General features: G+C 46.9%; 1 protein-coding gene across 1 annotated transcript in view; it reads left to right on the top strand.

Annotated features, from left to right (window-relative positions):
- The window catches only part of PLXNA1 (plexin A1), a 376,265-nt gene that overhangs the window by 260,947 nt on the left and 99,865 nt on the right, over window positions 1–15,453 (top strand). The window contains 1 exon segment of the mRNA XM_075321522.1: window positions 8,950–9,150. Coding sequence (XP_075177637.1) covers window positions 8,950–9,150 — 201 coding nt within the window.

Below are 15,453 nucleotides of genomic sequence, written 5' to 3' on the forward strand. Positions count from 1 at the left end.
CGCCCACAGGCGCCTATGATTGGTTGCAGTGAGATACGCCCCCACGCTGAGTGACAGGTGTCTCACTGCACCCAATCACAGCAGCCGGTGGGCATGTCTATACTGTGCAGTGAAATAAATAATTAAATAATTAAAAAAAAACGGCGTGCGGTCCCCCCCTATTTTAATACCAGCCAGATAAAGCCATACGGCTGAAGGCTGGTATTCTTAGGATGGGGAGCCCCACGTTATGGGGAGCCCCCCAGCCTAACAATATCAGTCAGCAGCCGCCCAGAATTGCCGCATTCATTATATGCGACAGTTCTGGGACTGTACCCGGCTCTTCCCGATTTGCCCTGGTGCGTTGGCAAATCGGGGTAATAAGGAGTTATTGGCAGCCAATAGCTGCCAATAAGTCCTAGATTAATCATGTCAGGCGTATCCCCGAGATTCCTTCCATGATTAATCTGTAAATTACAGTAAATAAACACACACACCCGAAAAATCCTTCATTAGAAATAAAAAACACTAACAAATTCCCTCATTACCAATTTATTACCCACAACAAAGCCCTCCATGTCCGGCGTAATCCACGGTCCTCCAGCGTCGCTTCCAGCATGAAGGTGACAGGAGCTGCAGAAGACACCACCACTCCGGTCACCTCCACGCAACTAATGAAGACAGCCTTGTGATCGGCTGAGCTGTCACTGAGGTTACCTGGATCCAGCGGTGGATGCAGCGGTGGCCGCGGGTAACCTTAGTGACAGTTCAGCTGATCGCGCTACTCACCGCCGCTCCTGTCAGCTCCACAATGAGGTGAGTAGCGCGATCAGCTGAGCTGTCACTGAGGTTAATCGCGGCCACCGCTGGATCCAGTGGCGGCCACCGGGTAACCTCAGTGACAGCAGCTGATCGCGTTACTCACCTCATTTGCTGGTGATTTCCCCCCCTCTCTCATACTCACCGATCCCCGATCACCGGCGCTGCACGGCGTTCACACTGCTCCGGCGGCTTTTCCTTTTTTGAAAAAGCCGGCCGCTCATTAAACAATCTCGTATTCCCTGCTTTCCCCGCCCACCGGCAAATGTGATTGGTTGCAGTGAGACACGCCCCCACGCTGAGTGACAGGTGTCTCATTGCACCCAATCACAGCAGCCGGTGGGCGGATTTATACTGTGCAGTGAAATAAATAATTAAATAATTTAAAAAAACGGCGTGCGGTCCCCCCCAATTTTAATACCAGCCAGATAAAGCCATACGGCTGAAGGCTGGTATTCTCAGGATGGGGAGCTCCACGTTATGGGGAGCCCCCCACCCTAACACCCAGCACAGCTGGAAGCGACGCTGGAGGTCCGTGGATTACGCCGGACAAGGAGGGCTTTTTGGGGCTGATTAAATTGGTGATGAGGGAATGTGTTTGTGTTTTTTATTTCTAATAAAGGATTTTTCGGGTGTGTGTGTTTATTTACTGTAATTTACAGATTAATCATGGAAGGTTTCTCCTGGAGACACCTGACATGATTAATCTAGGACTTATTGGCAGCTATGGGCTGCCAATAACTCCTTATTACCCCGATTTGCCAACGCACCAGGGCAAATCGGGAAGAGCCGGGTACAGTCCCAGAACTGTCGCATATAATGAATGCGGCAATTCTGGGCGGCTGTTGGCTGATATTGTTAGGCTGGGGGGCTCCCCATAACGTGGGGCTCCCCATCCTGAGAATACCAGCCTGCAGCCGTATGGCTTTATCTGGCTGGTATTAAAATAGGGGGGGACCGCACGCCGGATTTTTTAATTATTTATTTATTTACACGGCACACAGACAGAGCCGCGCGGCATTAAATGAAGTTGGGTGAAGTTCACCTGCTTTTTTGACACGTCCCCAACGACCAGCTAGTCGTTCTGCAGGTCCGGATCGCTGTTAGGTCGTTGGCCAGGTCTGCCTGTTTGACAGCTAGCTCACCAGAGACTTTGTAGCGATCCCGGCTAGGTTGAGATCGCAGGTTGGATCGCTAGAAAGTCTCAGTGTGTAAACCCAGCTTTAGAGGAGAGGTGGGAGGAAAGTTTAGGATGGACATGCTGTTCCAGGAGTTTTGAAGTGAATGGGAGCAATGATATGGGGAGATAGCTGTAGATAGTAGTAGAGGTTGGTTCGAGAGAGGGTGTCTTTAGGATGGGTGTGACTGTTGTGTGTTTAAAGGCAGAAGGGAAGGTTCCAGAGGTTGAAAAGAGGTTGAAAAGATGGGTTAAGGCTGGAATAAGGATAGTGGTGAGGTTGGGGAGGAGGTGGGATGGGATGGGGTCAAGTGCGCATGTGGTGAGGTGCGCTTTCGAGAGAAGACGTGCAAGCTCTCCTTCGGTGATGGTGGGAAGGAAGTTTATGGGGGAGGGGCAGTGCTTTGTTATATGAGGGGGTTTTGGTGGTTGAGCAGACACGACTTGCCTGGTTTGGTCGATCTTATTATTAATATATGAATTTATTATTTTAGTGAAATTATTATTATTATTATTATTATTATTATTTCACTAAAAAATAAATAAAAAAATAATAAAAAGTCACTAAAATAATAATAATAGGTGGCGCTGTGCTAGAGTTTGTCTCCTTTACTGGAGAGACAATTAAAATAATAATAATAATTCACAAAAAATAATATATTAAATAATAACAACAATACATTTACTAAATAATAATAATAATAATAAAAAAAAAATAGTAATCCAGCACATGTCGCATTTGATGTTACTTGCCCCCTTCTATAACTACCAGCTCCTGGTCCCTCCTCCGCCCGCAGCAGATCTTAGTTATTTTGCCTCAAGCCCTCTTTGCATCAAAACATGTTATTAGTTGCTCCTGCGGAGGCGTGTGCCCCTGTACTTAGACCTGCGACACTCGTCTCCGGGGCTCCCGCGCTCTCTGCTGACCTCGTCCCGGATGGGTTGACCATGTAATAAGGCTCTGTGAGTTGCATCAGGCTTTTTGTGCTGATTCTAAAGCCCCGGAGGGAAGAGCTCTGTTTTTGCTTGTCAGGTCCCTGAACGCAGACTGTATGAGCGGAGAGATCAGTCCTAGGGTAATTCAGCACTCAGCATTTTATACTCCTTCACTGTCACATTTCTAATAGTCAAGCATGCTGGGACCTGTGGTTCTGCAACATCTGGAGAGCTAGAAATTGGACCAATTCTTTATATCCCGTGCATGGGCTGTGTTTTCTATATGGGTACAGGCAAGTCTCCTGATGAACCCTCATTGTAATAGTGCAGCTGTGCCATCGCACTAGTGACCAGATGGTTCCAGATTATCCGGGGCGATCTCTGTCTATTTTGCTCCTTTCGCCCTCCTCGTAGCTTTGCTCTCGTGCCAGGCCCGATGAGTGTGAAACGCGCAGAAATGTGCTGATCCCGTTCATGATAATCTGAGACCATCTGCTCCCCGATCACTGCTTGCCTAACTCACGTTTACAGACTTATGAGTAAGAGGAATTTTTGTTTCTACTTTTTTATATATATTTTTTTTACACGTTTCGCCTTCTGCTATCATTGTGCTGTTCCTGTACAAAAAGACAATGCATCATAGGCAATAATAAAAACTAACCTCTTGGGTATAAAAGTTGGAAAAAGATATATGAAGTTTTATGAGCTATGTAGTTATATTCTTGTACATAGGGGCAGTATTATAGTAGTTATATTCTTGTACATAGGGGGCAGTATTATAGTAGTTATATTCTTGTACATAGGAGCAGTATTATAGTAGTTATATTCTTGTACATAGGAGCAGTATTATAGTCGTTATATTCTTGTACATAGGAGCAGTATTATAGTAGTTATATTCTTGTACATAGGGGCAGTATTATAGTAGTTATATTCTTGTACATAGGGGGCAGTATTATAGTAGTTATACTCTTGTACATAGGGGGCAGTATTATAGTAGTTATATTCTTGTACATAGGGGGCAGTATTATAGTAGTTATATTCTTGTACATAGGAGCAGTATTATAGTAGTTATATTCTTGTACATAGGGGGCAGTATTATAGTAGTTATATTCTTGTACATAGGGGGCAGTATTATAGTAGTTATATTCTTGTACATAGGGGGCAGTATTATAGTAGTTATATTCTTGTACATAGGAGCAGTATTATAGTAGTTATATTCTTGTACATAGGGGGCAGTATTATAGTAGTTATATTCTTGTACATAGGGGGCAGTATTATAGTAGTTATATTCTTGTACATAGGGGCAGTATTATAGTAGTTATATTCTTGTACATAGGAGCAGTATTATAGTGGTTATATTCTTGTACATAGGGGGCAGTATTATAGTAGTTATATTCTTGTACATAGGGGCAGTATTATACTAAGTGTATTCTTGGACATGGGGCAGTATTATAGTAGTTATATTCTTGTACATAGGGGGAACTATTATAGTTATATTCTTGTACATTGGGAGCAGTATTATAGTAGGTATATTGTACATAGGAGCAGTATTATAGTAGGGGTATTGTACATAGGAGCAGTATTATAGTTGTTATATTCTTATACATGGGGTAGTAGCATAGTAGTTATATTCTTGTAAATAGAGGGCAGTATTATAGTAGGTATATTCTTGTACATAGGGAGCAGTATTGTAGTTATAGTCTTGACCATAGGAGCAGTATTATAGTAATTATATTGTTGTACATAGTGGCAGTATTATAGTAGTTATATTATTGTAAATAGTGGGCAGTATTATAGTAATTATATTATTGTACATAGGGGCAGTATTATAGTAATTATATTCTTGTACATAGGGGGCAGTATTATAGCAGTTATATTTTAACCATTAATGTTGAGACCTATTTTCTGTGACTTAGATACTAGTTGGAGCAGGAGTTGGACTTATATGTAACCATTCATGTTGTTTTAGGTGCTGACTAATGTGAGGGTCACTTGTGGATTGGCTCTTAGTCTGTATATTGCAGCTCACATTATGTTGCAGCAGTTATATTACTGGGATATTAGCTAGAACATAGGATATCCTTCTTGTTTGCTGAATCAATACTATGGAGACCGCAGCTCATCAATTTAACCTGCGCTGCTATCATCATCATTACTGCATCAAACGCGTCGTGAGTTGCTGAATTGCTGCCTCTGAGAGAAGGATGAATATTAGGAAGCGCCGAGAGCTTATCACTAGATGCCGGGGGTTAAATGGTGCCCTCACCGTTCAGATTTGTAGCCTTAGCTTCTTATCTGAGATGATCATTTATACAGATGACCTCTCTACTGATGAGTATTGATGGAGCGATGCCAAAACCTTAAAGGAACTCAAGTCAACAGCATTGATGATCAGGAGAAGACTCCCGAAGAGTCTGCAGAAGAGTAAATGATAGATAACCCCTCTCCTGCCAGCATGCTCTACAGACTCCCAACAGCTGGCATCTGCCGGATGTGGTACAAATGACTCTAAGATGAACCATACGGGTATTCTGGCACATTTTGTATGCGGTGGTTAGCACTTCTCATCTCTTCGTTAGATTTTGGATGGAACATAAGCCACATGTTTCATGTCTTTCTGAGGCCACGGAGTGAACTCATCCAACCAGTGTCCCAGTTTTTTGGCATAAGATGTGGAGGTCATTGATTTAAGTTCATATTCGTGACACTTGGAAACCCAGCAGTTGATAGGACCTGGACCTGCATATTATTGGTGGTTTTGGAAGATTGGGACTTCATATTTTTACACTGGAGAGGACATTACTTTAAACCTGTAAAATAACCACTGTGCAGCACAAATTTACTTATAAAGACAGATGGCAAGGTGACTAAAAGTCCAAAGTTGTATATGGGTCTTTGAGTGTATGCCCATATATACTGCCCAAATTTATAGGGATTGGATAACAATTATCATAGAAAATGAAGGAAAACGTCATCTATGTAGCGTAGCCTGTAGGTAAAGAAAAACTGTCACTCGCTATTGATGTAGAATTTTTACCTGGTCTAAATGCCGCTGTTCTCCTGAATCCGGTGTTGTTTTTCTTTTATTCTTTCTTTTCTTTGTTCCTGAGATATCTCCCAATCTCAATATAAAAGTATAGGATGTTTTAGCCAAATGGGCATGACCCTCAAAAAGACTCCTGCACAGAAGAGCTGAACACCACACCCATTTATCCAACAAGACTACAATTTTATATATACACTAATCACAAAAAGTTAGGGATATATAGTTTTTAGGTGAAATGTATGGAAAACGTAAAAAGTTCACGCTATAGTGATATTTTATTCTGACAGTCAGGCATTTAAGTAGAAGCAGCAATGGGGATTTCCTCATCTCAAACAATTTATTGAAACAAAAGCCAACAGTGGTGGGGTATAACCCCCTCGTAATGTCAATGTCTCAATAACTTGTCATGCGGCATTGAGCAGCAGTTACAGCTGATGATGACGCCTCCTGCTAGTCACAAGTGGAGTTATTGTCTGCTGAGGCATGACATCCCACTCTTCTTGGAGCTTGGCCCTCAGGTCAGTCAGGTTCTGGAGTACAGAGTTACAGCCTCTACATGGCAGCTTAGCAGATCCCATAGGTTTTCTCTGGAATTCAGGTCTGGAGAAAGTGCAGCCGCTCCATTTGAGGTCCTCCAGTCTCTCCAGTCGTTCACACCTGGATGAACTGGAACATTGTCCTCCATGAAGATGACATTAGGCCGGTGTTGTTCATGCAGAGGCACAATAACTGGATTAATGATATTATCCCAGTAGTAGGGGCTGTCACTGTACCATTCGCACAGTGTAGGGCTGTTCTGTAGTGACTAGACACACTGGCCCACACTGTTAACACCACCACCACCAAAGGCTCATCTGGTGACAACAGTGGCTGATGCTTGATGTTTTCAACATCGTTGGCGGCCATCATTTCTACTCAGCGTGAATCGACTTTCATCAGTGAACAGCACCGAGGCCACCAGTCCCTCATCCAGCCTAGGTGACTCCTGTGCCTGGTGGTGTTGTCAAGTACATAGATGACTCCTGTGCCTGATGGTGTGGTCAGGGACCTTGCAGATCGTCTAGCATGCAGACCACGCTGATTTAAACAGTTTTGAATTGGCTGACTGTACAATTGGCTGCCTCTCACCTCCCATAAATGTGCCTGGGGTTATGTGGCATTCATCAACCTGCTCCGCAGGGCATTATTCACAATGAAACCACTCATGAGTGTCGGATGGGGCCAAAGGACATCCACTTCTTTGCCTTTCTGTGACTCTTCCAGTCTCTCTATATCTCTGTACAACCTCCTGGTGACACTCTAAGCTCAGTAACCACTTCCATCTGAGAACATCCTGCTTGAAGCCTCACATTGGCGAGATACTGCTGATCAATTGTTAGGTGTCGTCTTGGTCTCCATGATGTCAAAATGTGAACAGCAGGATGAGGAGGATTGTTTAATATCAATTCTAATTGATCCCCAAATTTATTGGACAATTCATGGATCAAACACCTGTTGTGAATTTTGCCATTAAGCTTCTTATTAGAGAGCAGCAAGTTGTGCAAAAAGTCCTGAAACATTGAACAGTTTGACGTGTGCATCCAAAATATAGCGGTCACCTGAAAGGTTAGAGGGCATTTTAGGACCATCCTGAAGTTTACCCCAAAAGCCAAATATCCCAAACGTTTAGTAAGTATTATATATTTATATACATTGACTAAAAAAATTAGTTTTACATACAGAAAAATATGCCATATTGGAGGAAAGGAGTGGAGCAGGAAGAAAAGAAAATTAACGCCCAATTCAGGCGAACGGCGGCGTTTACACCAGATTAAAAAAAAAATACGACATATGTACATTCTGCATTAGTGTAATAAATCCTACACACTTGTTTAAGGGAAGTGATGGGTCTTCTTTAGTGGAGGTAAAGGGAATTTCCTATCAAGACTTTCCCTGCCTTGTTACGATACGCGGATGTCATAAGGGAAAAATCCTTGGTTTTGGACCCTCTACTACAAAACTATGGTTGAAGGTCTGCAAGCCATGTCCTATGAAGATCGGCTAAAAGAACTAGGGATGTTTAGTTTGAAAAAGAGAAGGCTGAGAGGAGACTTAATGGCGGTCTACAAATATCTGAAAGGTAGTCACACTGCAGAGGGAATCACCCTATTCTCATTAGCACAAGGAAGTACAAGAAGCATTGGGATGAAACTAAAAGGAAGGAGATTCAGATTAGACATGAGGAAAAACTTTGACAGTGAAGTGAGGGCAGTCAGGGAGTGAAACAGGCGACCACGGGAGGTGGTGAGGGCAGTCAGAGAGTGAAACAGGCGACCACGGGAGGTGGTGAGCTCTCAATCAATGGAAATCTTCAAGCGGAAACTGCATAAACATATAGCTGGGATGATTTAGGAAAGCCTGCACTCGCAGGGGGTTGGACCCTATGGCCATTGAGGTCCTTTCCAACTCTACCATTCTATGATTCTAGGAACCAGAATACATAGCGAGTCCACATTGCCCACAGAGCTTTTATAGATGACGGGGGAGTCTCCATTTTTCGATGTCTGTACTTCAGGAATGTATGAAAATTTTTGCCGCTTCTCTTACAACACTTGTCTAAAGATATAAGTATAATATGAGTTTAGGTGTACTGCTCCTTTAAGGTCAGTGACCTCCAATACCTTGGTCTTGATTGTCCTTCGCAGTGAATCGATAGATTGCTTTTTCAATAATGATGGATTGGACGTTTGCGGTGTGTGGTAAGCACAAGATAATCATTGAAAGTTTTCCCTCCGCAGCAAAAATCAACCAAGGTTATTTGTTCCATATTCTTAATGTACACCCATGTGGGTATTTCATGGTGTTGCCCATATTGCTAGATTGGCCTCCATTGCTCGTTAAAACTGTGCTATTCCCTGCCCTAGGTGAGGTATAGCTGATGTATCTGCCCGCACAGGTTTATGGTGGCCGTCGTACCAGCATAGGTGATGATATACCCTCTCCTCTCTTACAGGACTGCCCGCAGATTCTTCCTTCAACTCAGATCTACATCCCGGTTGGAGTGGTGAAGCCGATCACACTGACCGCCAAGAACCTTCCCCAGCCGCAGTCCGGGCAGCGCAATTACGAGTGCATCTTTCACATCCCGGGCAGTGTGACCCGAGTCACGGCTCTGCGCTTCAACAGCACCAGCATTCAGTGCCAGAACACCTCGGTAAGTGGCAGCTCTGCATGATCCTTACTGTGTGCATGTTTGTGACTGCTCAGGGGCATAGATTCAGGGGTGCAGAGACAGCATGTGATCCTAGTCTCTGCTTCATTAGGACACCCAGGATGTCTTAGCGTCACCTTATTAAAGTTTTTACATACCTTTTAGTTGTGAAATTGGATGTAAAGTTTCTGATACATAGGCAAGTAAAGTGTGTGAAATGCACTGTTATTTGAGTCCTTTCTCCCCCTCCCCGTCCTTTCTCCCCCTCTCCGTCCGTGCCCCCCCCTCCGTCCTTGCTCCCCCCCCTCCGTCCTTGCTCCCCCCTCCGTCCTTGCTCCCCCCCTCCTTCCTTGCTTCCCCCCTCCTTCCTTGCTTCCCCCCTCCTTCCTTGCTTCCCCCCTCTGTCCTTCCTTGCTTCCCCCCTCTGTCCTTCCTTGCTTCCCCCCTCTGTCCTTCCTCCCCCCCTCCGTCCTTCCTCCCCCCTCCGTCCTTCCTCCCCCCTCCGTCCTTCCTCCCCCCCTCCGTCCTTCCTCCCCCCTCCGTCCTTCCTCCCCCCTCCGTCCTTCCTCCCCTCTCCCCCTCCATCCTTCCTCCCCCCTCCGTCCTTCCTCCCCCTCCGTCCTTCATCCCCCTCCTCCGTCCTTCCTTGACCCCCTCCGTCCTTCCTCGACCCCCTCCGTCCTTCCTCGACCCCCTCCGTCCTTCCTCGACCCCCTCCGTCCTTCCTCGACCCCCTCTGTCCTTCCTCGACCCCCTCTGTCCTTCCTCGACCCCCTCTGTCCTTCCTCGACCCCCTCTGTCCTTCCTCGACCCCCTCTGTCCTTCCTCGACCCCCTCTGTCCTTCCTCGACCCCCTCTGTCCTTCCTCGACCCCCTCTGTCCTTCCTCGACCCCCTCTGTCCTTCCTCGACCCCCTCTGTCCTTCCTCGACCCCCTCCGTCCTTCCTCGACCCCCTCCGTCCTTCATCCCCCTCCTCCGTCCTTCATCCCCCTCCTCCGTCCTTCATCCCCCTCCTCCGTCCTTCATCCCCCTCCTCCGTCCTTCATCCCCCCCCTCCTCCGTCCTTCATCCCCCTCCTCCGTCCTTCATCCCCCTCCTCCGTCCTTCATCCCCCTCCTCCGTCCTTCATCCCCCTCCTCCGTCCTTCATCCCCCTCCTCCGTCCTTCATCCCCCTCCTCCGTCCTTCATCCCCCTCCTCCGTCCTTCATCCCCCTCCTCCGTCCTTCATCCCCCTCCTCCGTCCTTCCTTGACCCCCTCCGTCCTTCCTCGACCCCCTCCGTCCTTCCTCGCCCGTAATAACAGAGGCAGGGGGAGTAAGGACAGACAGGGGCCGGAATAACTAGCATAACAACGCATTTCACAAACTTTACTTGCCTGTATTTGAGAGCGTATACAACCAATCTCACATATAAAGCTATGTATAGAATCAGCCTGATGGCACCAGTATAGCACTGGCTTTAGTTTATATATGAAAATTCTGGTGGTTGGTCCTCTTTAACTTTAAAGCTTTTGAGCTTTTGTATATGTGTGTGTTTTCTGATATATATTAACTGTGTATCTATATAGGGCTCTCCCCATCCCATGGGCATTCAAGGGGTTGTCCCATATTTGCTATAAAAGCCAAAAATGCATCAAAATATTGAAATAACCAGCACTCACCTGGTCAGTCCTCCACTCCTGTGATCATCGCCTGTTGTTGACATGACAGCTGCAACCGATCACTGGCCTAAGCGGTAAAAGTACAACATTAAGGCCAGTGATTGCCTGCAGCGGTCATGTAGTTGTGTTGCACACCAGCGATGCAATAAAATAAATAAAGACCGGCGGTGATCACTAGCGCGGCTGCCAGTCAGGTGAGTGCTAACAAGCAATTTTTAGATCCACCATACAAATATTGGACTCTTGCGGCATTTCCTCTGGAATAACTGTTACAATAATTTCAGTATGGCTCGGTTCACACCCGTGATGGGAGCTTCCATCAGTTTCTGTCTAGAGATACGGTGACCTGTAATCCCACTGCTACACGGTCAGCCGTCGGTAAACCTACATTTTTCTTTGCTTAATTTACTCATTGGAGCCATCTCACAAGTCGCTGATTTCACAAGCACTTTTTAATGACTCATTGCTTTAAGGGTGTAAATGTGCGAGGGGTTTATGACCACGCTGTGCACACATGTAATGACGGACCGAGGACCAAAGAACACCAGACAATTCATTAAGAGATGACCGCACCAAATCCCTGAAATCAATGAGATTATATAGAGAAGAGAGGGGTCTATCTATATCTCTCCATTCATCCCTCAATCTCTCCATCCCTCGACCTATCCATCCCTCGGCCTATCCATCCCTCGGCCTATCCATCCCTCGACCTATCCATCCCTCGGCCTATCCATCCCTCGGCCTATCCATCCCTCGGCCTATCCATCCCTCGGCCTATCCATCCCTCGGCCTATCCATCCCTCGGCCTATCCATCCCTCGGCCTATCCATCCCTCGGCCTATCCATCCCTCGGCCTATCCATCCCTCGGCCTATCCATCCCTCGGCCTATCCATCCCTCGGCCTATCCATCCCTCGACCTATCCATCCCTCGACCTATCCATCCCTCGACCTATCCATCCCTCGACCTATCCATCCCTCGACCTATCCATCCCTCGACCTATCCAGCTCTCGACCTATCCATCCCTCGACCTATCCATCCCTCGACCTATCCATCCCTCGACCTATCCATCCCTCGACCTATCCATCCCTCGACCTATCCATCCCTCGGCCTATCCATCCCTCGGCCTATCCATCCCTCGTCCTATCCATCCCTCGTCCTATCCATCCCTCGACCTATCCACCCCTCGGCCTATCCACCCCTCGGCCTATCCATCCCTCGACCTATCCATCCCTCGTCCTATCCATCCCTCGACCTATCCACCCCTCGACCTATCCACCCCTCGGCCTATCCACCCCTCGGCCTATCCACCCCTCGGCCTATCCATCCTTCGACCTATCCACCCCTCGGCCTACTCATCCCTCGGCCTATCCATCCCTCGACCTATCCATCCCTCGACCTATCCACCCCTCGACCTATCCACCCCTCGACCTATCCACCCCTCGGCCTATCCACCCCTCGGCCTACCCACCCCTCGGCCTACCCACCCCTCGGCCTACCCACCCCTCGGCCTACCCATCCCTCGGCCTACCCATCCCTCGGCCTACCCATCCCTCGGCCTACCCATCCCTCGGCCTACCCATCCCTCGGCCTACCCATCCCTCGGCCTACCCATCCCTCGGCCTACCCATCCCTCGACCTACCCATCCCTCGACCTATCCATCCCTCGACCTATCCATCCCTCGACCTATCCATCCCTCGACCTACCCATCCCTCGACCTATCCATCCCTCCACCTATCCATCCCTCGACCTACCCATCCCTCGACCTATCCATCCCTCGACCTATCCATCCCTCCATCTACCCCCTCCCTCCATCTACCCCATTTCTCCATCTTACCCCATCCCTCCATCTTACCCCATCCCTCCATCTACCCCATCCCTCCATCTTACCCCATCCCTCCATCTTACCCCATCCCTCCATCTTACCCCATCCCTCCATCTTACCCCATCCCTCCATCTTACCCCATCCCTCCATCTTACCCCATCCCTCCATCTTACCCCATCCCTCCATCTTACCCCATCCCTCCATCTTACCCCATCCCTCCATCTTACTCCATCCCTCCATCTTACCCCATCCCTCCATCTTACCCCATCCCTCCATCTTACTCCATCCCTCCATCTTACCCCATCCCTCCATCTTACCCCATCCCTCCATCTTACCCCCTCCCTCCATCTTACCCCCTCCCTCCATCTTACCCCATCCCTCCATCTTACTCCATCCCTCCATCTTACCCCCTCCCTCCATCTTACCCCATCCCTCCATCTTACCCCATCCCTCCATCCTACCCCATCCCTCCATCTTACCCCCATCCCTCCATCTTACCCCCTCCCTCCATCTTACCCCCTCCCTCCATCTTACCCCCTCCCTCCATCTTACCCCATCCCTCCATCTTACCCCATCCCTCCATCTTACCCCATCCCTCCATCTTACCCCATCCCTCCATCTTACCCCCTCCCTCCATCTTACCCCCTCCCTCCATCTTACCCCCTCCCTCCATCTTACCCCCTCCCTCCATCTTACCCCCTCCCTCCATCTTACCCCCTCCCTCCATCTTACCCCATCCCTCCATCTTACCCCCTCCCTCCATCTTACCCCATCCCTCCATCTTACCCCATCCCTCCATCCTACCCCATCCCTCCATCTTACCCCCATCCCTCCATCGCTCTAATATCTGTCTACCATACGCTGTGTGTGGCTTCCAGTCTCTCTGCATATGACGGGCCCATTTCAGTGTTGTTTTCCTCCTAATAAACCTATTTACATAGTGTTTATTTCCCAGAGGTGCAGACGGAATTTTATGATTACAAAACTGCAGTAAATTAATGCAAAACAGGAAAGCGCAAAATGTAAAATATGGGAATGTAACCCAAACTCCGGAGATGATCTCCGGGAGCTGCTGTTCTCTATCGTCCGGCCAAACTTGTGTAACTGGACAGAAAGTGACGCTTCCGTCCATCCGTGCCGTCCTGTGTGCGCTGTGCGTGGATCCGAGCACTGGTTTTGCACAGTTTCCTTCCTTATTGGATGTGAGCTGGAGACGTCATGGGGGATTTGCTGGATGTCTGTGTTCTGCTGCGCTGTTTTAAAGGTCAATAATTGCGTTTGTTAAGGCGCTTGTTTATATGCTGATCAGTGCAATATTTTACAGGATGACTGGTCCCGATGGTCTATACACATCTTTACAGCTTATAGGGATCTGTAGTGTTCTGCACAGAACACATCTAACATAACACATTACATTACTTATCCTGTACTGATCCTGAGTTACATCCAGTATTCTCCTCCAGAGCTGCACTCACTATTCTGCTGGTGCAGTCACTGTGTACATACATTACATTACTTATCCTGTACTGATCCTGAGTTACATCCTGTATTATACTCCAGAGCTGCACTCTCTATTCTGCGGGTGCAGTCACTGTGTACATACATTACATTACTTATCCTATACTGATCCTGAGTTACATCCTGTATTCTATTCCAGAGCTGCACTCACTATTCTGCTGATGCAGTCACTGTGTACATTCATTGCATTACTTATCTTCTACTGATCTGGAGTCATATCCTTTATTATACTCCAGAGCTGCACTCACAATTCTGCTAGTGCAGTCACTGTATACATACTTCACTTATCCTGTACTGATCCTGATCCTGAGCTACATCCTGTAAAAAACTCCAGAGCTGCACTCTCTATTCTGCGGCTGCAGTCACTATGTACATACATGACATTACTTATCCTCTACTATACTCCAGAGCTGCACTCACTATTCTGCTAGTGGAGTCACTGTGTACATACATCACTTATCCTGTACTGATCCTGAGCTACATCCTGTATTATACTCCAGAGCTGCACTCTCTATTCTGCGGGTGCAGTCACTATGTACATACATGACATTACTTATCCTGTACTATACTCCAGAGCTGCACTCACTATTCTGCTAGTGGAGTCACGGTGTACATACATCACTTATCCTGTACTGATCCTGAGCTACATCCTGTATTATACTCCAGAGCTGCACTCACTATTCTTCGGGTGCAGTCACTATGTACATACATGACATTACTTATCCTGTACTATACTCCATAGCTGCACTCACTATTCTGCTAGAGGAGTCACGATGTACATACATTACTTATCCTGTACTGATCCTGAGTTTGCTCCTGTATTATACTCCAGAGCTGCACTCACTATTCTGCTGGTGCAGTCACTATGTACATACATTCCATTACTTATCCTGTACTGATCCTGAGTTACATCCTGTATTATACTCCAGAGCTGCACTCACTATTCTGCTGGTGGAGTCACTGTGTACATACTATATATTACATTATTTATCTGTACTGATCCTGAGTTACATCCTGTATTATACTTCAGAGCTGCACTCACTATTCTGCTGGTGGAGTCACTGTGTACATACTATATATTACATTATTTATCTGTACTGATCCTGAGTTACATCCTGTATTATACTTCAGAGCTGCACTCACTATTCTGCTGGTGGAGTCACTGTGTACATACTATATATTACATTATTTATCTGTACTGATCCTGAGTTATATTCTGTATTATACTTCAGTGCTGCACTCTATTCTTCAGGCTTCAGAGCTGAAATCTTCAAGCCACCTTGCTTGTTCAGTGTTTGCAC

Source organism: Anomaloglossus baeobatrachus, chromosome 8, assembly GCF_048569485.1.
Source record: "Anomaloglossus baeobatrachus isolate aAnoBae1 chromosome 8, aAnoBae1.hap1, whole genome shotgun sequence".
In the NCBI taxonomy this organism is placed as follows: Eukaryota; Metazoa; Chordata; class Amphibia; order Anura; family Aromobatidae; genus Anomaloglossus; species Anomaloglossus baeobatrachus.